General features: G+C 35.9%; 1 protein-coding gene and 1 non-coding gene across 2 annotated transcripts in view; both read left to right on the plus strand.

Annotated features, from left to right (window-relative positions):
* The first annotated feature begins 1569 nt into the window (after positions 1 to 1569).
* LOC143250361 (plexin-B-like) overlaps positions 1570 to 19792 on the plus strand; it is a 170116-nt gene continuing 151893 nt past the window's right edge. The window contains exon 1 of the mRNA XM_076500805.1: positions 1570 to 1639. Coding sequence (XP_076356920.1) covers positions 1570 to 1639 — 70 coding nt within the window. The remainder of the gene's footprint in view (positions 1640 to 19792) is intronic.
* On the plus strand, positions 13649 to 13721 carry TRNAV-AAC (transfer RNA valine (anticodon AAC)). The gene has a single exon. It is a non-coding gene; the product is annotated as a tRNA-Val (tRNA).

Genomic DNA, 19792 nt, shown 5'->3' on the forward strand with positions numbered 1-19792 from the left:
ATTAGGTCATACACAACCTTGTGGATCCTTCCTTTTTTTTACAAATATGGTAAATATTACCCGTGGACTGGGCCTCAATTCTAATACTCCTTGCTTCTTCATGATTTCTAACCATGGAAGCTTCAGCCTATTTTGCAAATGGGTATCATGTGGATGACGTATTAAGGCTGCATCTCAAGTATGAATCTAATTAAATATTTTATTTGTTTGGCCTAAGTCGTGAGCTTCGATAGAAAAATTTTCTTGATATTTCGTATTCAAGATGTGTAATATCTGGTATTTATCAGCTGTAAGACCTTCCCAGCTCTTGGGAAGCAGTAAACTGTCTTTTATGTCAAGATTTGACATCACACTACCTAATTCTTTCCTCAAAGCTGACTACTTATGATGCTCTTTAATATGAAAACCTTAACTTTAGAACCTCACATCTTGAAATGTTTCATCCTGATGGTTTTTATTCGTGGCTTTAATGATGACACACCTGTTCTTCAAATCCACAAGAATTCTACCAACCATTAATCCATCAGAACACACACCAGAGTATTTTGTTATTTTACAACCTAGTAATTAGACGTAAATTTATTTTTAACAGGACCTGGTATGAATATTTTACTTCTCAATGGTACAATTTATTTTCTCAGAAAGTTCAATATCTTGTGTAGTAGCTGTCATGTAGTACATGGGGATTTCATGGTCCAACATCCTAGTAAGTGTAATTCCAGCTCTTTACTTATTGTATCACTGTAACTTCTGTCCTTCTGTTTCTCATCTTTCCCAATTATTAATTGGTTATTTGATTATTTGTCCATGTCAATGGTTGCTAGTTATTAGGCTGTTCTGTCAATATCTCATTTCTTCCAGTTCTGTAAGGCTTTCACCTCCTTGATTATTCATTCCTCTTCTGTTCTTTTCAACTTGTTTGTCCTCCATGTCCTTTTCTTCTTTCAGATTGTGATCTTAGTCTTGTTATTAATTCCCTGTCTGGTTTTCCCTTTTAACCTATTGCTATGTGTTCTTTGTACTGTCTCTTCTTTAAGACAAATTTTCTTCTCCTCTTGGCATGTGATTGTTGTTTCAATGGTTATACCATTAATGCTTTCCATATCCTTCACCATTCCTCTTACGTTATCCTTTATCTGCATTTATCTTCTGCTACCTATAAAGGTTATTTTGCTTTTTATTCCATTTCCTTACCATTTATTTTTCACAGGTACTCACAATTTGGATCTGGATTGTCTTCTCTGTCTTATGTGTTCCTTGCATTGTTATATGTCTTGTGCTGTCTCCTTTTGTGGCTCCGGTTCCTGCCTATTTATTCCCTGAAATTCCTCTGTATCTTGGGGCCTACCTCCTGTTAACCTTTCTGCCTGGGTTCAGCAACTCTTATGGCTAGTGTATTCTGATTTGTCAATAGAATGTTGCTGGTTACACGGTGTTTCATTGCACCAAATCAGTCACTTAACTATCTCCTTAGCTGCTTGAATTGGTCAAACTTCAGAGGAGATCATTCAAGCAGGTGCGGGGGCGGCTTCCAATACACACATAACACACACTCTTCATGACTTGGCTATGTCTTTCTTGTTCACGTATCATCTTCGTCCTGTAGCAATTCTCCAGACATCTCTTACCCTTGACTGGGGTAAGTTGACCTGTTATTACCTTTTTTAGTTAATATACATCATACCTCCACCTAGTGGTGGATGTTTCTTGATCTTATATGGTTAATATTAAGTCTTTGTACTAAATATGTATATTTCTAAGTGCTCACTGTAGAGATGTGGTATTTCTGTAATACTGCTTGATGCCTTCTCATTGGTATATGTGTTTATATCAAACTTTTATTGTCAATTTATTTTATACAAAAGACCATCACTCATGGATTTCATGAGTAAAGCAGATGGGTTTTTTGCTAATTACCACTTATTCATGATTCTTACAATTCGGGTTTTTCTGCTTTTAGAATAGGGAATTGCAGACATCCATTGCACAGTTTTTAATGTGTTGTTCCTCCAGACTCCTCAACGTATTTTCACTCTCTTTCTTCTTGTGGAGAATGATAGACTATAGAGATTTTCTCATGAGTGGGATTGTAGAATAGAAGAAATAAAACTCATACCATATACATATTCAGTCAGCAAGGAAAAGACTGTCATCATTATAATTACTGAATAAGTAATGATATACTATTCTGGATCCTATTCACTACCCCAAGATATTTTATACAGGCTGACTGCACTTCTTGATCATAATATACATTCTTCTTCAAGGAGCTTCCTCTGGACTTTTCTGTCCAGTTGGACTGCACTTTACTTACTCAATAGAATTCCAAAGTGCTTCCCCTGTATGTTTTTGTTCAGGTGGCCCACACATGGACTAATCCTGTATATCTTAGGTGCTTCACCCAGGGTTTTGCCTGGGTAGACCTCACTTGTGACCTCTGTATCTTATGCAAGGCCCTTCCATTGGTTGTTTTCTGCCAAGGTGGATCACACTAGGCATAATCTCATATATCTCAAGGTGCCTCCTCCAGATGTATTTTGTCTGGATAGGCATCACTTAGCCATAGTATTATATATCCAAGTAACTTCCACTAGATGTTTCTGCCCAGTTGGACTGTATTTGACTTACTCAGTAGAATACCAAAGTGCTTTCCCTGTATATTTTTGTCCAAGTGGACTATGCTCGGACTAATCCTATATATCTTAGACACTTTCCTCTGGGTTTTGCCTGGAGAAACTTCACATGTTGATCTCTGTACCTAATATAAGGCACTTCCTCTGGTTGTTTTCTGCCCAGATAGACCGTACTTAGCATAATGTGATGTACCTTAAGGTGCTCCCCAGATGTTTTACCATATGTCTCACTACATATGCAGATAAGTGTGTTTTCTTATAGCAAAGCCACGTAGGGCTATCTACTGAGCCAACCGAGGGGAATCGAATCCCTGCTTTCAGCGTTGTAAATCGGGAGACATACCGCTGTACTAGCGGGGGGCATACGTAGATGAATAATACAGTCTCTGCTAACAAAGGACTGATCCCAAATTATCAGGGCGCAGGTAACCTAGTTGCTTTGCACCATAAAACCTACCCACCCATCAAAATTATCAGAAAAACTTTCATTCCCTTCTTTATGATCAAAATATTAGTATACTGAAAATATTAAACTAAAATAAATTAGTGTTTCCAACTATTACGTTTTGATCATTTCAATTATATGATCAAACCTTCACATAATATGCACAGACAGATGTATCTACGTTATCTAAAAGTGTCTGATACAGACAGCTATCGCTCAAGCACATTGAAATCTAAACTTGTCTAATACTTCGGCTCCCATATCGCAGTTTTAGAGCAAGCGTTTGGATCAAAGTTTGTTTGTTTATCTTCAGTTTCTCTTGATAATGTCACCGGAAAACTTGAACAACTGCATAAGAGAAACATCTTGATACACACTGTTGAAGTATTTCTTGTTGTTTGTGTGCATTTTTATTTTTGTTTTGTTAAGGATTGAAGTTCGTTCGTTTGGAGTTAAGCGCAAAGCTACACAATTAGCTATCTGTTTTTTTCTACCACTGGTATCGAAACCCGGTATCTTATGGTGTGAGTCCGCAGACATATCACAATCCCACTGGGGAGGACACTTCAACACACAACTAAAATAGCCCGAGCTGATGCCAAGTTGTGTTGAAAGGACGCACCAGTTATCGACTATATCGATATATCACTTGATTCAGCTTTGAAAGTAGTTCTTCAACATGCCGCCACTTCTGTTGAACTATAACCTGAGTGGACGAGACAGTATAAACTATCTATATTTCACCAGTAAGAAAGGGTGGCTGAAAGTAAGTAAAAAATTAAGATTGACGCACTCGAAAATGTTTCAGAGTAAAACGATCCATCTTCCATTACTGACGAGTTAGTATCTCAAGCATTGTCTGTAATAACAATGTGAATGTCTGAAACTGATCTATCAGAAGATAAAACAAAGATGTTCCTAACAAACAAAGCAACACTTCAAAGGTTTCTCATCCAACACCCTGAAGAGTTTCTTTTGCAACATTAACCAACAGAAGTGGACATTTTACCAAACTATCAATTTCTCTTGTCGATGACTATGGATGACCAGTTACCTCCCATCAGAGCCAGCACAGCTCTCTGACCACAGAAGATGAACTAATCAGTTTTGTGTGGTTTTAACAAGGGCTACAACTAACATTGTTATTGTGCCAATAATTAACTACCTAGCTAACTTGTGTACACAGGATCTCTGTAGAAATGTTCCAGAACAAAGTATCTCGCTCAATGTGAAGAAACCAACACTTCTGAATCAGATGAATAAAGTATAAAACTCAACTTTATCTTATTTTCACAAACATTTCTTGTGACACAGTTCATTCTGTTGTTGTTTTTATACTGAAACTGAGTTTAGTTCATATTTTTGTTGTCTATTTTATTTGTATGTTCAATAGTTTGTACCAAAATACAATTTATCATTAAACCAATTTGTAAAGATCTATAAATTTTGATGCCTGCATGATCTTGGAAACCTATTAATTATTTATGAATGGATAAAAACAGCAGTTGCTATTCTTATTGGTGTGTAGTGTTCTGCACGTGTCAAGGTATGTTTGATAATATCACTTATTGAAACTAATGTGTATAACTCGGTTCATGTATTTTACACGTTATATCAGTCTGAAGTATTTGAAAATAAAAGTTTTCAATTCTGATTCATTCCTGTTCTGTTAATGTTCTATGTGCCAAGTGGAAAAAACTTAAATCATAAATCAGTTATTTGAGGTTGTACGTAAACCTGGATACCTTCTGCCAGCTTAACTAATGTTATTCTGAATCATTTGTGAACAAGTAAGGATGTTCAGTTGTTACTTAACCTTGTATGTTCATTATCTTGTATTCAGCTTGTTATTTGTCTTTACAAACGTTATTGTTACTTAACCTTGTATGTTCATTATCTTGTATTCAGCTTGTTATTTGTCTTTACAAACGTTATTTGTTTGAGGCCATATACACACCTTCATTCTTTAAAATATTCAGATGGATAATGCAGTAGCGTATCATATGCATGTTCGTAATTTTTGGGATAAAATATCCCACCATCTGCTCATATGTTTGTAAAACACTTACAGTAGCTGCCCAGAAAAAAACACTACGCATTTACTACTTGTAAAAGCTTTTAAATTTAAAAAAGTATGTTTATATAACTTAATAACGTAACTCAGAATTGTTTGCTTTATTTTTAAGTAGTATAATATAAACACGATTTGTCACAGGATTCTAATGTCCCCTCATGATTCACTGAGGCTTAATATACCAGTTTCTCCTTTATGTTAATTATTTCTATAGCTACCCAATGCACTAATTCTTTAATGATTTTTATTTTACCATTTTCCAATCTTAATTCAGTCCAACCCTTTTTAAAAACAAATAGTTTTACTTTAGTTTCTCAGATTCGATTATTTTATTACTGTGATTTTATCTGATTATTTTTCAGTCTTCGAAATTTGCAGTATTCTCTGTTTCTGTTTCCAAAACTTAGTTCACTTCAAATGTTTAGAGTTCCCAAGTTTATGTTGAAAATAGTGTATTGAGTAAGATAGAGAAAAATTATACTTTTCTATAGACCTTTACGAAGTAGAATAATTAGGCTAAAGAACTATAGAGCAAAAACTGGCCTTATTTGAGTCAAATCTAACACATAGTACCTCGGTACACACCCACACTATCCCCTTACTATGTGTGCAAAGTTTTAGGTTCTCTTCTCTTGGATGCATTGCAGTCACACCCACACTATCCCCTTACTATGTGTGCAAAGTTTTAGGTTCTCTTCTCTTGGATGCATTGCAGTCACACCCACACTATCCCTTTACTATGTGTGCAAAGTTGTAGGTTCTCTTCTCTTGGATGCATTGCAGTCACACCCACACTATCCCCTTACTATGTGTGCAAAGTTTTAGGTTCTCTTCTCTTGGATGCATTGCAGTCACACCCACACTATCCCCTTACTATGTGTGCAAAGTTTTAGGTTCTCTTCTCTTGGATGCATTGCAGTCACATATACAACTCGTTATAATGTTATCCAGCTCAGACAGTTCTTCTTTCAGTTTGGCTCTTAAAACGTGTAAACAGATAAACTGTTGTATCATAAACCGAAACCAGAAGTGTGTTAGTCATTAGTTTAGTGCCAAATCTTCTCACTACCTCCATATGATCATTCCAACTTACTGGTCATTCTGAAAGTCCATTGACCAATGAAACTAAAGTGGTGACCTGAAAATGAACAGGTCCAGTAAGGTAAGAGACTGTACATTTTCACTAATGACAGCAACAGAAACAAACTCATACTCAAGATTCTAAAGGTTGTCTTGTGGTCTTTCTACAAAACACGCAAATGTTTCCTTCTTCACCATTCAATAACTTTGTTGGTGCTGTCTTCCTCATTGTTCCCGGGTCCTACCAAAAGCTACATTTTGTAATATTCTTTGGAAAAACACAGTAAGTCAAAATTAAAGAAAAAAACAGGTAAAAAACTAACTATATCTTAGTAACGAATGGCACCATGTGAACTAGATGTACTTTCAACCTGAAATTAAAAGTAACAAGTATTTTCATTTCTTGCTTTTATGGTTCATATGTCATGCTGTGTTCTAGCCAAGAGAGTGCTTAATTCTACTCGTGATTCATGACATGTGCACGTTTTATTGATTTCTAGTACTCGTCTGGATAAATAGTAACCTATGTTTATATCTCTGGTATTTGCTTAGATAAACAATAATCTATGTTCTGATCGCTAGTATTTGCCTGGATAGATACTGTTATGTATTACAACCTTAGCACTTTTTTTTATTAAGACTCTGCGCAAATTACGTTTTCTTACAATGAATAGTTACAGGTGTTCATATATCACTTTATAGTCTTAAATACATTGTTCCCAAACCTCTATTCTGTTACAGTTGGGGATTGTGAGTAATGAAATACATACAGATATTAGCATCATGATTACATTAATCATCTCTCTAAACATTCCACTTCTATAAATACACTATGAAACTAAATACGCACGGTTCGAACCCAAGAACCTTCATTTTGAGATCAGGTACAAGATTAGAGGTAGTGAATCGCTGCACTACACTCTAATTTTCTCATAACTTATATACAGCTGTTGTATACTTAGTTTGATCTGGTGTTTAAGGCGCTTGACTCTGAATTTAAGAGTCATGGGTTCGAATCTCTGTCACCAAAAATGCTTGCTCTTTCATCCACGGGGCATTATATGCGACGGTCAGTCCCATTCTTTGCTAGTGAAAGCATAGTCCAAGAGCTGGTGGTGGATCATGTTAAGCTGTTTTTCCTCTAGTTTATGGTTGCTAAATTATGAAAAGCAAGCAGAGATAGCCCTTGTCCTGCTTTTCGCAAAATTCAAACCAAAGCGATATGTCTGTGGATTTACAAAGCTAGATACCAGGTTTCGATACTCGTGGTGGGCAGAGTATGGATAACTCATTGTGCAGTTTTGTGCTTAACTTTAACCATTTCAAACCACATTTTATGTGTGTCCTATCCTCCGCTAGGGGTGAATTTCGTACTGGGGGTGACTTATGTTTAGTTTTATCGCATTATCAGAGTACCTGGCATTTCTCTGATAAAAATTTCTTTAAATATGCCGAGTTATTTTTATTATATCAACCATATTAATAATTATTTTCCTAACTCGATAATTTGATTAAAATCAATCAAAATAACAATGTGTTTGGAGAAAATAAAAATTTGCTAAAGCTATTTTAATCAAAGAAAAACCAGACACATTCCTTCTGGTTCTTGTATGTGTTTTGTATGACATATCAAGTTACCCAAACAAAATTTCCTTCCTTTTAGTGTCCTGATTTCTGATGTGTGGTAAAGTGTCGTTTGCAGCGTATTCTGCTTTTATTATTGTTCCATTTAATTAAGAACTGATTTATTATTTTATTTACTTATTTATTATTATTTGTAACACAAGGTAAAAGAAAATTTGCCAATATCAAACGTTTTTGTAAAGTTCGTGGTAAAACTGATTAAACGCAAGCAAAGCAGAAGGTATGTGTGAAATAAGTCTATTTAACTGAGAGAGTGAAGGTACATATTAGAGATAAACAATAGCCTTTTTAAGTTTAGATGATTTATAGAGTAGGTATGAAAATGTAGAATTGTTGGTTTGTTTTTGAATTTCGTGCAAAGATACACGAGGGCTATCTGCGCAAGCCATCCCTAAATTAGCAGTGTAAGACAAAAGAGGGAAGGCAGCTATTCATTACTACCCACCGCCAGCTCTTGGGCTATTCTTTTACCAAAAATAGTAGGATTGACCGTCACATTATAACGCCTACGCGGCTGAAAGAGTGAGCATGTTTGGTGCAACGGGAATTCGAACCCTCGACCCTGAGATTACGAATCGAACACCTTACCCACCTGACCATGCCGAGCCAAATTTATATGGAAGTCTCAAATTATATTGGGTAGTTTTGAAATGTCATATTCAACCAAAATATATGAAACATGTGCTATTGTTTTATAAATACTTATTGTTGGATTGGTCTGAGATAGGTAAACCAGGTTCTATATTTCCAGAAACATTACAAAGTATTATGAAAGAACCATTATTTTTAAATCCACATATTAAAATATTTTACGGTAATTATTTGTACAGTGAATTAATAATTAAAAGTAATATCGTTTGTGTTAATTATTTGTGTTATGAAGTAATGCCAGGATTTTTTAAACATACAATATTAATTAAATGACGGCCCAGCATGATCAAGTGTGTTAAGGCGTTCGATTCGTAATCTGAAGGTCGCGGGGTCGATCCCGGTCGCACCAAAAATATGCTCGCCGTTTCAGCTGTGAGGGCGTTATATGTGACGGCCAATCCCACTATTCGTTGGTAAAAGAGTAGTCCAAGAGTTGGCGGTGGGTGGTGATGACTAGCTGCCTTTCCTCTAGTCTTACACTGCTAAATTAGGGACGGCTAGCGTAGATAGCTCTCGAATTGCTTTGCGCGAAATTCAAAAAACAATTAATTAAATGTTTACTGGAAAATTTTCCATCTTTGACGAACATCACAATTAACAGCCTTGAAAGATATGTTCAAATATTACCGAATGCTTTTCCTCAGAGTTGGAGAAAGGCAATTGAGAAGTTGACCTATTCAGTAGAATATGGTTTGGTAGTGTTACCATGTAAACTTTATGTTCATGTAAATAATAAGTTGATTGATGTTGTCAGTATCGCTTTAAAAATCATTTATGTCAATATGAGTTAAGTAATAATAGGGTTAAACTTAGTTGGGATCCACATTTCAATGCTATAGAGACTCTACAATGGGAGAGCTATGTGGAATAGTGCATATTCAGAGTATAATGAAAATCTAATGGCTGATATATATTATTTATTTTTATATAAGTCGTTGATAACTGATACGAAACTAAAAAATATGAATTTAGTAGATTATGACAGTTGTTGTCTTTGCAGCAAATGTAGTGAAACAATTGAACATCTTTATATGGAATGTGAAGAAACAATGTCTCTGTGGGATTACGTTAAGAATCTTTTTGTATTAATCACAAATAAGTCTTTTAGTATTAAACAATTTAAACTAACAATAATATCTGGATATTACAATAAAGAAAAATCACTACAACCGATAACGTGTTATGCCATCTCATTAGTCAAATATGTTGTGTTTACGTCGAGGAAAATAACAAGACATGGTGAAACTAAACCAACTCTTTTTGTATATTATAAAGCCAAACTTAAGAATAAAATATATTTTGAGATTCAAATTCAAAGACAAAGTACAAATGTTTATCCACTGGTATGTGGATACAGGTGTAGACAAAGTACAAATGTTTATCCAGTGGTATGTGGATACCGATGTAGACAAAGTACAAATGTTTATCCAGTGGTATGTGGATACAGATGTAGACAAAGTACAAATGTTTATCCACTGGTATGTGGATACAGGTGTAGACAAAGTACAAATGTTTATCCACTGGTATGTGGATACAGATGTAGACAAAGTACAAATGTTTATCCACTGGTATGTGGATACAGATGTAGACAAAGTACAAATGTTTATCCACTGGTATGGGGATACAGATGTAGACAAAGTACAAATGTTTATCCACTGGTATGGGGATACAGATGTAGACAAAGTACAAATGTTTATCCACTGGTATGTGGATACAGGTGTAGACAAAGTACAAATGTTTATCCAGTGGTATGTGGATACCGATGTAGACAAAGTACAAATGTTTATCCAGTGGTATGTGGATACAGATGTAGACAAAGTACAAATGTTTATCCACTGGTATGTGGATACAGGTGTAGACAAAGTACAAATGTTTATCCACTGGTATGTGGATACAGATGTAGACAAAGTACAAATGTTTATCCACTGGTATGGGGATACAGATGTAGACAAAGTACAAATGTTTATCCACTGGTATGGGGATACAGATGTAGACAAAGTACAAATGTTTATCCACTGGTATGGGGATACAGATGTAGACAAAGTACAAATGTTTATCCACTGGTATGTGGATACAGGTGTAGACAAAGTACAAATGTTTATCTAGTGGTATGTGGATACAGATGTAGACAAAGTACAAATGTTTATCCACTGGTATGGGGATACAGATGTAGACAAAGTACAAACGTTTATCCACTGGTATGTGGATACAGATGTAGACAAAGTACAAATATTTATCCACTGGTATGTGGATACGGATGTAGACAAAGTACAAATGTTTATCCAGTGGTATGTGGATACAGGTGTAGACAAAGTACAAATGTTTATCCAGTGGTATGTGGATACCGATGTAGACAAAGTACAAATGTTTATCCAGTGGTATGTGGATACAGATGTAGACAAAGTACAAATGTTTATCCACTGGTATGTGGATACAGGTGTAGACAAAGTACAAATGTTTATCCAGTGGTATGTGGATACAGATGTAGACAAAGTACAAATGTTTATCCAGTGGTATGTGGATACAGATGTAGACAAAGTACAAATGTTTATCCACTGGTATGTGGATACAGATGTAGACAAAGTACAAATGTTTATCCAGTGGTATGTCGATACAGGTGAGGCAGAGTTACAAGAATGTGAAATACAAATCAAATTACCATATAGCAAAGTAGTTTATTTTTAATATGGAAGTGAAAAGTTTTCTGTAATATGTAAATATTTTTGTAAATGTCACACGTCTGTATGTATGTACGTATATATTGGTTTTTATCTCTTCTGTTGGATAATAGTAATAAAAAAAAACCACTCGCTTAACATGTGAGACGTATTGGGATTTATACCCAGCGTTTCTAATTTATCATTTTCGAAAGGTTGTGTAGTTACTCGACTTTCATTTCGTAAATAACTGTCTGTGAGTTATATATCAATACTTTACTTTATTCAACATAAGATGAAGTAATTTATTGTTTTTGAGATATCTATATTCAACTATGTTTATTTCATCCATAGTCTGATGTGAGCGTCTTAAACCCTCAAATTTATATTATTTGGTTCAGATTATATCTAAAGCTGTTTAACTAAAACTATGATTCTGAGATGTTCATGATTTGTATGTTTAACTGATAGCTTGACCAACGTGTTAAATATTATTTGTGAAATTGAAATTACAATCTAACTTACATAACAGAACCAGGTAGCTTTTATAATCTTATCCTACTCGTGTCATTTTCATTTCTTACTAGATCAAAGATCAGTTTTGGTTTTACTGTCTTCTAGTTCAAAATGCCATGCTAACTTTTCACTGGTAGTGTTCACACGTGTCTGTCTTCTAGCTTAAAATGTCATGTTTACATTTTGTTGGTGGTATTCACATGTCTGTGTTCTACCTCAAAAGTCATGCTTATATTTTACTGGTAGTGTTCACATGTGTCTGCATTCTTGTTCCAAATATCAAGTTTTGGTTTTACTGGTAGTGTTCACATGTGTCTGTATTCTAGTTCCAAACATAAATTTTTGGTTTTCCTGGTAGTGTTGACATGTGTCTGTATTCTTGTTCCAAACATCAAGTTTTGGTTTTACTGATAGTGTTCACATGTGTCTGTATTCTTGTACCAAACTTCAAGTTTTGGATTTACTAGTAGTATTCACATGTGTCTGTATTCTTGTTCCAAACATCAAGTTTTGTTTTTACTGATAGTGTTCACATGTATCTGTATTCTTGTTCCAAACATCAAGTTTTGATTTGACTGGTAGTGTTCACATGTGTCTGTATTCTTGTTCCAAACATCAAGTTTTGGTTTGACTGGTCGTGTTCACATGTGTCGGTATTCCAGTTAAGAACATTGGTTCAGGTGTTGTTCACAATATATGGATGCAAATTAAGGTTGAAAATAATAAACATTATGAAATGTTTGAAACATAACAGTTGAGAACAGCAAGTTCGAACGTTAGTAGATATCGTTAACCTAACGTTAAGGAAAGTTTTGTTTAATCATAAGTTCGGAAATATAAGTTGTATATATTTTTGTAATCATGCGATCTCGTTGTGCTGGAGCCACAAGTTGTAGCTGACTGTGGTACTCTTTGTTATTCAGTGTTTGTTCAGACTGCCAAATAGAAATTTTGGAACGTCATCTTTCATTTTCAAAATTTGAACAGCAAAAAACGAAAAACGGAGGTGTTTGAGGTATAGTGGTTATCACATCCGCCTAACACGCGGCACGTCCCAGGCTCGATCCCTGGCACAGACAAGACAAGTAAAAGGAAATTACGATGCCAAGACCGGAGAATATTTATTATTCTCAAGTGTTTTCTCCTTCTAGGTGCAGCTGGTTCCTGTAAACGTTTTTCTAAAACAAGAATTCTTTGTTTTGGTAATGGCATTTTGAACGTGAAGAACGATGTGTAACCTGGAGAGAGGACGATAGTCTCGAAGAGTAGATGGATTTCGAAGAGAGATGTTCCAACACAGATAAGATCTCTTTTGTACATTGGGCTTAATTCCACCGCTGGGATCTCCTACAACCCACAACTGTCAACGTACTATTACAACTAAAGCGCGTTTGAACAAGGTTATCATTTGAGGAATTTGATAGTCATCATGCACCTTTGTCGTATTGAACACCTTGAAGAAGTTGTGTGTGACGAGGAAACATCAGCCAGAGTGGAATCCCAGTATTGGTCACAAAATAACGAAGATTAAATATTATTTAAGACGATCCCTAATTTTGTTAATGGATTTAATAAACGTATTAAATCGCTTATTACGTTATTGTTTAGTAGTTCTGATAGAGAAATTAAAGCTATGAAAATGTTCTGTTCAGTTTTGGATAGAAAGAGAAAAGACTTAGGAAACAAAACTCTGCGTTTTGCACGTTTAAGGGCAATTGAACGAGGTGTGTAAACGTTGAATACTGTGGGCTCGATAAAGTCTTTTAAAGACACGTAAGCACGTTGGAAAAATACTTTTTGCCTAGGTAGACAAAGGAGAGTGCTGTATTATTTATAGTTATTCTTTAAGCTGTCATTATATCTGCGTTTGTTTAGATTGCGAAATAGAAATTTTGGAACGTTATCGTTTTATTTTGAAAACTTGAACAGCAAAAAGCGAGAAACGGAGGTGCCTGTGGTGTAGTGGTTATCACATCCGCCTAACACGCGGAAGGTCCCAGGTTCGATACCTGGCAGGCACATTTTATACCATTCGTTTTTTTTTTCAAATGAGATGGTGAGAACGTGGAACGATATTTTCTTTTTTAACATCAGGGTCAGAGCGTGAGGCGGTTGAGAGATATCAGAGAATTTATCGAGTTTCCCCCTACACTTGTAACCACTTTCAGAAATTCGTGTGACTGTTGTGTAATAAATCAAAACAGGAATGTTATTACTTTTGAATATAATGCGTGCACTGCTGCGAAATTTGATGTGCTGAAACGGCCTTCGCGTAATCATGTCACGTTCGACGGAGTATCTGAGCAGCAGTTTGCAAATCTTCGATAAAATGGGTTTATGAGCTTTATTTTTCTTAAACGCGTGAATAGTTTGAAACGTCGATGCACGCGACCTTATTTGAAGATAAGGTAACGTACTTGACAGGTGTTGTACAGGTAATATTTAGAGATCACGACTCCGTCAGAGTGTGTTGAGAACAACTCTTCATGCTGTGACAACTAATCACACTAGATGTTTCATTCTTTAACCTATTCTTTTAAATTCCGGTCAGAACTATTGGATGGTTATGTGCGTTATCATCTCCAACTTACCAGTGACGGAAAAGAGGAAAGGCAAATCTACAACATCATTCACCACCAACTATTTGACGTACTTAATTTTTACCGAACAGTGAAATTTTCTATCATATCCTAACTCCTCCTACGTCTGAAAATGCTTACATGTTACTTCATTTGAATTGGGAATACACGCCCCTCAGATAGCGCCTCAAATGTCCTTACCAACATGTCTAGACACTCTAAAGAAGAGAAGTAGCGTCCGCCTGGAAACAGCATTGTTTTCTTGAAGACTCCATGTTCTGTTTATTCCTTTTTTTGTCTGATTTCTTTATTTTTATAACATTTCTTCACTTAGTAAAGATGTTTTGCGATGCTTAATGTCTTTTCGTCATGATCGAATCTCCTGTTTTTCGTACTTATTCAAGAATTGTATTTAGTTCACTTGAATATTGTACAGACTAGACAGGTAAAAGGAAATTACGATGCCAAGACCGGAGAATATTTATTATTCTCAAGTGTTTTCTCTTTCTAGGTGCAGCTGGTTCCTGAAACGTTTTTCTTAAACAAGAATTCTTTGTTTTGGTAATGGCATTTTGCACGTGAAGAACGATGTGTAACCTGGAGAGAGGACGACAGTCTCGAAGAGTAGATCGATTTCGAAGAGATATGTTGCAACACAGATAAGATCTCTTTTGTACATTGGACTTTAATCCACCGCTGTGATCTCCTACAACCCACAACTGTCAACGTTCTATTACAACTAAAGCGCGTTTGAACAAGGTTATCATTTGAGGAATTTGATAGTCATCATGCACCTTTGTCGTATTGAACACCTTGAAGAAGTTGTGTGTGACGAGGAAACATCAGCCAGAGTGGAATCCCAGTATTGGTCACAAAATAACGAAGATTAAATATTATTTAAGACGATCCCTAATTTTGTTAATGGATTTAATAAACGTATTAAATCGCTTATTACGTTATTGTTTAGTAGTTCTGATAGAGAAATTAAAGCTATGAAAATGTTCTGTTCAGTTTTGGATAGAAAGAGAAAAGACTTAGGAAACAAAACTCTGCGTTTTGCACGTTTAAGGGCAATTGAACGAGGTGTGTAAACGTTGAATACTGTGGGCTCGATAAAGTCTTTTAAAGACACGTAAGCACGTTGGAAAAATACTTTTTGCCTAGGTAGACAAAGGAGAGTGCTGTATTATTTATAGTTATTCTTTAAGCTGTCATTATATCTGCGTTTGTTTAGATTGCGAAATAGAAATTTTGGAACGTTATCGTTTTATTTTGAAAACTTGAACAGCAAAAAGCGAGAAACGGAGGTGCTTGTGGTGTAGTGGTTATCACATCCGCCTAACACGCGGAAGGTCCCAGGTTCGATACCTGGCAGGCACATTTTATACCATTCGTTTTTTTTTTCAAATGAGATGGTGAGAACGTGGAACGATATTTTCTTTTTTAACATCAGGGTCAGAGCGTGAGGCGGTTGAGAGATATCAGAGAATTTATCGAGTTTCCCCCTACACTTGTAACCACTTTCAGAAATTCGTGTGACTGTTGTGTAATAAATCAAAACAGGAACGTTATTACTTTTGAATATAATGCGTGCACTGCTGCGAAATTTGATGTGCTCAAACGGCCTTCGCGTAATCATGTCACGTTCGACGAAGTATCTAACAAGCAGTTTACAACTCTTCGATAAAATGGGTTTATGAGCTTTATTTTTCTTAAACGCGTGAATAGTTTGAAACGTCGATGCACGCGACCTTATTTGAAGATAAGGTAACGTACTTGACAGGTGTTGTACAGGTAATATTTAGAGATCACGACTCCGTCAGAGTGTGTTGAGAACAACTCTTCATGCTGTGACAACTAATCACACTAGATGTTTCATTCTTTAACCTATTCTTTTAAATTCCGGTCAGAACTATTGGATGGTTATGTGCGTTATCATCTCCAACTTACCAGTGACGGAAAAGAGGAAAGGCAATTCTACAACATCATTCACCACCAACTATTTGATGTACTTAATTTTTACCGAACAGTGAAATTTTCTATCATATCCTAACTCCTCCTACGTCTGAAAATGCTTACATGTTACTTCATTTGAATTGGGAATACACGCCCCTCAGATAGCGCCTCAAATGTCCTTACCAACATGTCTAGACACTCTAAAGAAGAGAAGTAGCGTCCGGCTGGAAACAGCATTGTTTTCTTGAAGACTCCATGTTCTGTTTATTCCTTTTTTTGTCTGATTTCTTTATTTTATAACATTTCTTCACTTAGTAAAGATGTTTTGCGATGCTTAATGTCTTTTTGTCATGATCGAATCTCCTGTTTTTCGTACTTATTCAAGAATTGTATTTAGTTCACTTGAATATTGTACAGACTAGACAGGTAAAAGGAAATTACGATGCCAAGACCGGAGAATATTTATTATTCTCAAGTGTTTTCTCTTTCTAGGTGCAGCTGGTTCCTGAAACGTTTTTCTTAAACAAGAATTCTTTGTTTTGGTAATGGCATTTTGCACGTGAAGAACGATGTGTAACCTGGAGAGAGGACGACAGTCTCGAAGAGTAGATCGATTTCGAAGAGATATGTTGCAACACAGATAAGATCTCTTTTGTACATTGGACTTTATTCCACCGCTGTGATCTCCTACAACCCACAACTGTCAACGTTCTATTGCAACTAAAGCGCGTTTGAACAAGGTTATCATTTGAGGAATTTGATAGTCATCATGCACCTTTGTCGTATTGAACACCTTGAAGAAGTTGTGTGTGATAAGGAAACATCAGCCAGAGTGGAATCCCAGAATTGGTCACAAAATAACGAAGATTAAATATTATTTAAGACGATCCATTAATTTTGTTAATGGATTTAATAAACGTATTAAATCGCTCATTACGTTATTGTTTAGTAGTTCTGATAGAGAAATTAAAGCTATGAAAATGTTCTGTTCAGTTTTGGATAGAAAGAGAAAAGACTGAGGAAACAAAACTCTGCGTTTTGCACGTTTAAGGGCAATTGAACGAGGTGTGTAAACGTTGAATACTGTGGGCTCGATAAAGTCTTTTAAAGACACGTAAGCACGTTGGAAAAATACTTTTTGCCTGGGTAGACAAAGGAGAGTGCTGTATTATTTATAGTTATTCTTTAAGCTGTCATTATATCTGCGTTTGTTTAGATTGCGAAATAGAAATTTTGGAACGTTTTCGTTTTATTTTGAAAACTTGAACAGCAAAAAGCGAGAAACGGAGGTGCTTGTGGTGTAGTGGTTATCACATCCGCCTAACACGCGGAAGGTCCCAGGTTCGATACCTGGCAGGCACATTTTATACCATTCGTTTTTTTTTTCAAATCAGATGGTGAGAACGTGGAACGATATTTTCTTTTTTAACATCAGGGTCAGAGCGTGAGGCGGTTGAGAGATATCAGAGAATTTATCGAGTTTCCCCCTACACTTGTAACCACTTTCAGAAATTCGTGTGACTGTTGTGTAATAAATCAAAACAGGAACGTTATTACTTTTGAATATAATGCGTGCACTGCTGCGAAATTTGATGTGCTGAAACGGCCTTCGCGTAATCATGTCACGTTCGACGAAGTATCTGACCAGCAGTTTGCAAATCTTCGATAAAATGGGTTTATGAGCTTTATTTTTCTTAAACGCGTGAATAGTTTGAAACGTCGATGCACGCGACCTTATTTGAAGATAAGGTAACGTACTTGACAGGTGTTGTACAGGTAATATTTAGAGATCACGACTCCGTCAGAGTGTGTTGAGAACAACTCTTCATGCTGTGACAACTAATCACACTAGATGTTTCATTCTTTAACCTATTCTTTTAAATTCCGGTCAGAACTATTGGATGGTTATGTGCGTTATCATCTCCAACTTACCAGTGACGGAAAAGAGGAAAGGCAATTCTACAACATCATTCACCACCAAATATTTGATGTACTTAATTTTTACCGAACAGTGAAATTTTCTATCATATCCTAACTCCTCCTACGTCTGAAAATGCTTACATGTTACTTCATTTGAATTGGGAATACACGCCCCTCAGATAGCGCCTCAAATGTCCTTACCAACATGTCTAGACACTCTAAAGAAGAGAAGTAGCGTCCGGCTGGAAACAGCATTGTTTTCTTGAAGACTCCATGTTCTGTTTATTCCTTTTTTTGTCTGATTTCTTTATTTTTATAACATTTCTTCACTTAGTAAAGATGTTTTGCGATGCTTAATGTCTTTTTGTCATGATCGAATCTCCTGTTTTTCGTACTTATTCAAGAATTGTATTTAGTTCACTTGAATATTGTACAGACTAGACAGGTAAAAGGAAATTACGATGCCAAGACCGGAGAATATTTATTATTCTCAAGTGTTTTCTCTTTCTAGGTGCAGCTGGTTCCTGAAACGTTTTTCTTAAACAAGAATTCTTTGTTTTGGTAATGGCATTTTGCACGTGAAGAACGATGTGTAACCTGGAGAGAGGACGACAGTCTCGAAGAGTAGATCGATTTCGAAGAGATATGTTGCAACACAGATAAGATCTCTTTTGTACATTGGACTTTAATCCACCGCTGTGATCTCCTACAACCCACAACTGTCAACGTTCTATTACAACTAAAGCGCGTTTGAACAAGGTTATCATTTGAGGAATTTGATAGTCATCATGCACCTTTGTCGTATTGAACACCTTGAAGAAGTTGTGTGTGATAAGGAAACATCAGCCAGAGTGGAATCCCAGAATTGGTCACAAAATAACGAAGATTAAATATTATTTAAGACGATCCCTAATTTTGTTAATGGATTTAATAAACGTATTAAATCGCTCATTACGTTATTGTTTAGTAGTTCTGATAGAGAAATTAAAGCTATGAAAATGTTCTGTTCAGTTTTGGATAGAAAGAGAAAAGACTGAGGAAACAAAACTCTGCGTTTTGCACGTTTAAGGGCAATTGAACGAGGTGTGTAAACGTTGAATACTGTGGGCTCGATAAAGTCTTTTAAAGACACGTAAGCACGTTGGAAAAATACTTTTTGCCTAGGTAGACAAAGGAGAGTGCTGTATTATTTATAGTTATTCTTTAAGCTGTCATTATATCTGCGTTTGTTTAGATTGCGAAATAGAAATTTTGGAACGTTTTCGTTTTATTTTGAAAACTTGAACAGCAAAAAGCGAGAAACGGAGGTGCTTGTGGTGTAGTGGTTATCACATCCGCCTAACACGCGAAAGGTCCCAGGTTCGATACCTGGCAGGCACATTTTATACCATTCGTTTTTTTTTTCAAATCAGATGGTGAGAACGTGGAACGATATTTTCTTTTTTAACATCAGGGTCAGAGCGTGAGGCGGTTGAGAGATATCAGAGAATTTATCGAGTTTCCCCCTACACTTGTAACCACTTTCAGAAATTCGTGTGACTGTTGTGTAATAAATCAAAACAGGAACGTTATTACTTTTGAATATAATGCGTGCACTGCTGCGAAATTTATGTGCTGAAACGGCCTTCGCGTAATCA

This window comes from Tachypleus tridentatus, chromosome 5 (genome assembly GCF_004210375.1).
Source record: "Tachypleus tridentatus isolate NWPU-2018 chromosome 5, ASM421037v1, whole genome shotgun sequence".
NCBI lineage: Eukaryota > Metazoa > Arthropoda > Merostomata > Xiphosura > Limulidae > Tachypleus > Tachypleus tridentatus.